The sequence below is a fragment of the Adiantum capillus-veneris genome, chromosome 23 (assembly GCF_014529385.1).
Source record: "Adiantum capillus-veneris isolate H3 chromosome 23, ASM1452938v2, whole genome shotgun sequence".
NCBI lineage: Eukaryota > Viridiplantae > Streptophyta > Polypodiopsida > Polypodiales > Pteridaceae > Adiantum > Adiantum capillus-veneris.
In genome coordinates this window covers 119745663-119750846 of record NC_140953.1, presented here as the reverse complement: position 1 = coordinate 119750846, position 5184 = coordinate 119745663, and the positions used below count along the sequence as shown (strand labels likewise).

Below are 5184 nucleotides of genomic sequence, written 5' to 3'. Positions count from 1 at the left end.
GTGAAAGTTGGAAAACATTGGAATTTTTACTAGGAAGCAAGACAACTACAACGATAAGACCATATGCAAGAAAAGGAACGCTTTCAACTACCTTAGGTAGGTGAAAGCAAAACACTTCCAAAGTTGGATACCTTTGCTATTTGAAGCTGTGCGTGTTGTTGTTGATAAGTAGGTGAATGACAAAAGAATCACACATAACAACAACAACCGAAAAAACAATCGCAAATTTACTTTTTGAAAAACATCGCGCCAACTTGAAAATGTAATTGCATGCAAATCTTTTTTCCTTTCAATTTGGAAAATTTTTTCCTCTTTTTTGAAAAGGCATATCTATGTAAAGTATCCATACCAATGCTTATTTCATCCTTTGCTATCAACTCTTGGTCAAAAACATTATTCCTCATTTTGGTACTAGTGGTGTATGGTATGCAAACTCCTCATGTGAATCCAAAGGAGAAAATTGCTTTTGGAATCTATGTGATTGTAGGTGTATAGATGAAGTCTCCTTTCAAATCTATGTGATTGTAGGTGTATAGATTTTGCCAATTTGTATTCCACATAGGGAATTGCTTGCAAGTTTAGGTAGGGTCTCCTTTCAAATCTATGTGTACTCTTGTCTTCTTCCTTTCTTGAGAATACTTAGACATCATATATATTGAGATGGAAGCTCATGAACAACAAACACACAATTGCAAGGGGAGGAGAGCTCGTAAGGTACATCATCACTATTTGCTTAGACTTTAACTATTGCTATGGGTTTTCTCAAAGTATGTGATGTAGGGGCTTAAATGTGTAAAGTTAGCATGCAAACTACCAATGTGCAATTAACACAAGAAGATTTAGAAATTTTCTCATGTAGGAGAACGGAGTCTTTTTCAGTGTTTTTCATGCAATGCATAACATCATGAGCTTCTGCTCGGGAGGCACTGCATACCTAGCTAGGTATGCCGTGCCTCCCTCACAAAAGCTCATGATGTTGAGGTAAGTTACAATGTGGGAATTATTGTGAGAATTTGTGTAAAACTTCTTGTGTATAGTCTACCTAGAGTTAGCTTTGTTGTGACTATCCCTTTTTTTGTTCATCAACAACATTATTTTGATTCATAGGACTTATAAATCACATAGACATCACATTGTATGACTTGAGGGGTTGTGAGAGCAATCAAGGAGACATTTGTATTGAATCAAGAAGAGTAGACATCACAACACACTATATGTGAAGATGCACAAACTTAGCCAAACAAGCTCCATAGTGTTAGTGATCTTGTGCTCGAGGCGTTCCAAGGGTTGGACACATGCACTAATGCTAGTCTATTGATACTTTGTCTCCAAATATGTAGCATACAAAGAGTATCTAGATTCAAATTGTTCATCGTGAATGAATCCCCGGTCACAATCCGTATTTTGATCACAAAATTTTGCTTGACCTAGAAATTATATGATTGCAAGGATAGTCATGCGACTAATTTCAGTATTTGGTAAAAAGAAAATAAAGAAAATGTAGCTAAATTGGGCTAAAGGGATGGTATAGTAGGTTCACATAGGGTTGTTTTGAAAACTATCACATGAAGCAAAGCGCTAAATCCTAGCCAATCTTTAAATCTAACAGGAGCCACAACTATCTACCCTTTTTGGCAAGCATGCTTGAAATAAACTTTCTCCTAAAAACTTGGAAAACCTATAACTTTTAAAAAAAAAAGGTGAATTGACTTTATTTGAAGATTTTTACACTAGATTTCTTTAGAGTAAAAGTGTTGCACTTTTGGGAGCAACTCTGAACCATTGGATAAAAGCTTCTTCATTAGTGCCACGTGGCAAGGTCTACTTTCTTTCTTCCTATTTCAGAGGGGCATTAACTAGGCATCATTTTACGTAGGCGGCTCTGATAGATAGGTGATGCTTGTTTTAGGTGACACTTGTTTTAATCAAATCTCAAAAGCACACACACCTATACTCATGCACACAATACTTCCTTCAGGTTGGCAGTAAGTGGGATAATCGCAACAACGGTGCTCGAACCCTTAACATCGAGGACACTATTCAAGTCCCTTTCCAAGTTGCTCATTAAGGTGAGAAAGTGGTCAAAGAATGAACATGGGTCTACTCAAGAGCTTTTGCCTTGTCCTTGCAATGCACATGGTGTGCTCCATGCATCTAGCCTTCTCAGCCACTCAAGGTGGTACTAGCCAAAATAACAAGGGCAACTCTAAGCCCCAATTCAAGCCGTTGCAAGGCCTTGCCCAAAATTTCTATGAATCAGCATGCCCCAAAGCCCATGATATCATCAAGAGCGAAGTTATCAAAGTCATCAACCAAAATCCAAGCGAAGCCGCCGGCCTTCTTCGTATTATGTTCCATGATTGCTTTGTACAGGTAGATAAGTGCTTCTCAAAGTATAAGAACCTCAAAATTAGGGATGCACAAAATTACAGACACACACATTTGCAAGCATACATACACCCTCGTGCCTACATACACGCACATTATCTCGTACATCTACAAAGTTATCTAGCATCATGCCCTTATCACAAATTGCATCAAAATGTTCACACACACATGACATACACACTTGCACATGCAATTATATGATCATATCACACATCCGTGGATACATGTCATACTCACACCTGCGCATACATACCTACATGTGCAAGCATACCAACATGTCAAACCTCCATACATATATATCATACTCACACCTGGACATACATACCTACACATGGAAGCATACCAACATATCAAACATCCATATATACAAATCGTACTCATACCAAATGACTGTTTCTATGCAAACATAGGGATGTGATGCATCAATCCTCCTGACCAAGCCCATGGTGAGTGAGCAAATTGCTACTCCAAACAACGCATCTCTGCGGGCATCCACGATCCGCATAATCGATCAAATCAAAGACCAAGTTGAAGCTTCCTGTCCGGGAGTGGTGTCTTGTGCAGACACCATTGCGCTTTCAACAACACTAGCACTTGAATTGGTGTGTTCTTCTTACTTGATTCTAATTAAATCTTGGCATATATCATGTAGGTATTTCTCCCAGCTTACACAATCATACATATTGATCAAACCCAACAATCAAGCTTTTTGATTAATCCTGCACTTTTAATTTGTTATGGTTTGCATATAGTTAAGGATAGGATATGTCATTAGAGTGAATTCATATGTTGAGGTACAGGTTGGAGGCCCAAGTATCCCCATGTTGGTGGGTCGCCGTGATAGCCAAACCGCCGCCTCCAACCAGACGGTCATCGCCAACATCCCTGCCCCACAACTAAGCATTTCCGGCCTTAAGCAGAACTTCCAAAGCCATGGTCTTGACAGCAAAGACCTTGTTGCCCTATCAGGTATGGCCACACCTCTCAACTTTGTATTATGATTAAAAGTATTGAATCATTTCAATCTCAAGTTACAGTTGCTTCTATTCTCCCAACACATCAAGATATCCACACAAACGGTTGGCACATTCTTATGGTCAAGAACAGGCCAGCCAACAAATTTTATACGAGTGTCACGACACACCTAGTGCGGATCACCACGCAGGGACCCATGTACTGAGTTCAAGTGCACAAGCTGGCTCACAAATGAGCCAAGCACCCTATCTATAGGACTTCATAACAGCCTTAGACTAAAGCCGTGTTCACACTGGCCGGACACTGTTCAGGCATCCATCCTGATGTCTAGGGAACTACCATTGTGCCAACTCTTTTCGACGAGCCCAAACTTTGATCAATTCATAGTTACCCAAAACTCCCCGGAACTCCACTTTTTTCCCGTTCACCCCCATTCCCAATAATCCTGTTGCTGTTTCCATTTCCACGTCCCCCTCCCTTGATTCCTTTAGCTACCCAAACTCCTCAAAACTTCAAGTTTGTCTGTTTTTGTTTTAGTTACATTTCTACTTTTGTTCCCATTTCCCACATTTCCCATAAGTATGGATTAATTAGTTGATGATCTGCCTCCTAATCCCCTGATTTTTTCTCTGATGATTGGCAGGAGGGCACACATTCGGACAAGCGCACTGTCGGGTCGTCGATCTCCAAATCACCCCAACCGTCTCAACAGATTTGAATGCGGCTTTCGCTGCAAATCTCTCTCGCATTTGTTTGCCCGTGAACAACTCAGCCAAAGGAGGCATCACAGTCCACTTGGATTTCATCACGAAAGATGTTTTCGATAACAACTATTACAAGAATGTTCTCAACAAGGTTGCCATATTTCACTCGGATGCCGCCCTCCTGGATGCCGCTGATACCAAACAGCTTGTCCAGCTCTATGCCAAAGATCAAAGCAAATTCTTCGAGCAATTTAAGATCTCAATGATCAAGCTCAGCCAAATCAGCATCCTAACAGGCCAAAATGGGGTTATCAGGAAGAAGTGCACTGTGCCCAACTGAAGCTTCTCACATTTTCTCATAGCAACATTGCATCAATGCACCGACAACATTGGACAGCCAACGAAGCTAGAAAAAAGCACATTTCTTTAACCTGCATCTAGACAAGAGGGAGAGACAAAAAAAGCCATATCGTGTGCATAAATACTCATACAAGGACAAAGCTGTTGTCTTAGCATCATTCTTGGGGGGTTTTAGAGAAAAAGAGAGAGACATGCACATAAAAATGTCGACTTACTGCTTCGCCAGCTCGGCCACCATATCCAATCAAATGTAGACATAAGAGGTTTGTCTTTTCGGTGAATCCTTCACAAGTTTGCACCACATGCAAATAAAGATGCCTTGCCCTTTTGATAGAGGGTTTTGTTTGCAGTGCAAGGCCTCACAAATTGCTCATATGTAAAGATTGATGTATTATTTATTTTTCAAATAATAAAAGGAAAGGTCCATCTGTCAAAATTGAGGTACCATTTACCAACTATCATATGGACTGCATGTTCTCTGCATCCAAATAGCTTGTGATGAAACCGCCAACATTGCACAATACATCACACCATAACCATACAAAGCCGGTGACCATGAGCACACTATGCATGTTCTCTGCGTACAGATCCTTTGTGATGAAACCGCCAACATTGGACAATACACACCATAACCATACAAAGCATGTGACCATGCGCATACTAGGAATATCTGAACAATAAATGTTCAAGAAAAAACATGCAGTTTGAACACACTTTGTCATATCAACAAAGAAAGAGAGATCAGTGACTCCTCAGC

General features: G+C 40.3%; 1 protein-coding gene across 1 annotated transcript; it reads left to right on the top strand.

Annotated features, from left to right (window-relative positions):
* The first annotated feature begins 579 nt into the window (after positions 1-579).
* Positions 580-4863, top strand: LOC147428446 (peroxidase P7-like). Its single transcript, XM_086496398.1, has 5 exons — positions 580-714; positions 1979-2373; positions 2799-2990; positions 3189-3357; positions 4007-4863. Exons 2-5 carry the CDS (start codon positions 2089-2091, stop codon positions 4405-4407), a joined length of 1047 nt encoding a protein of 348 aa, XP_086352524.1. The 5' UTR covers positions 580-714; positions 1979-2088; the 3' UTR covers positions 4408-4863.
* The last annotated feature ends 321 nt before the right edge of the window (positions 4864-5184 follow it).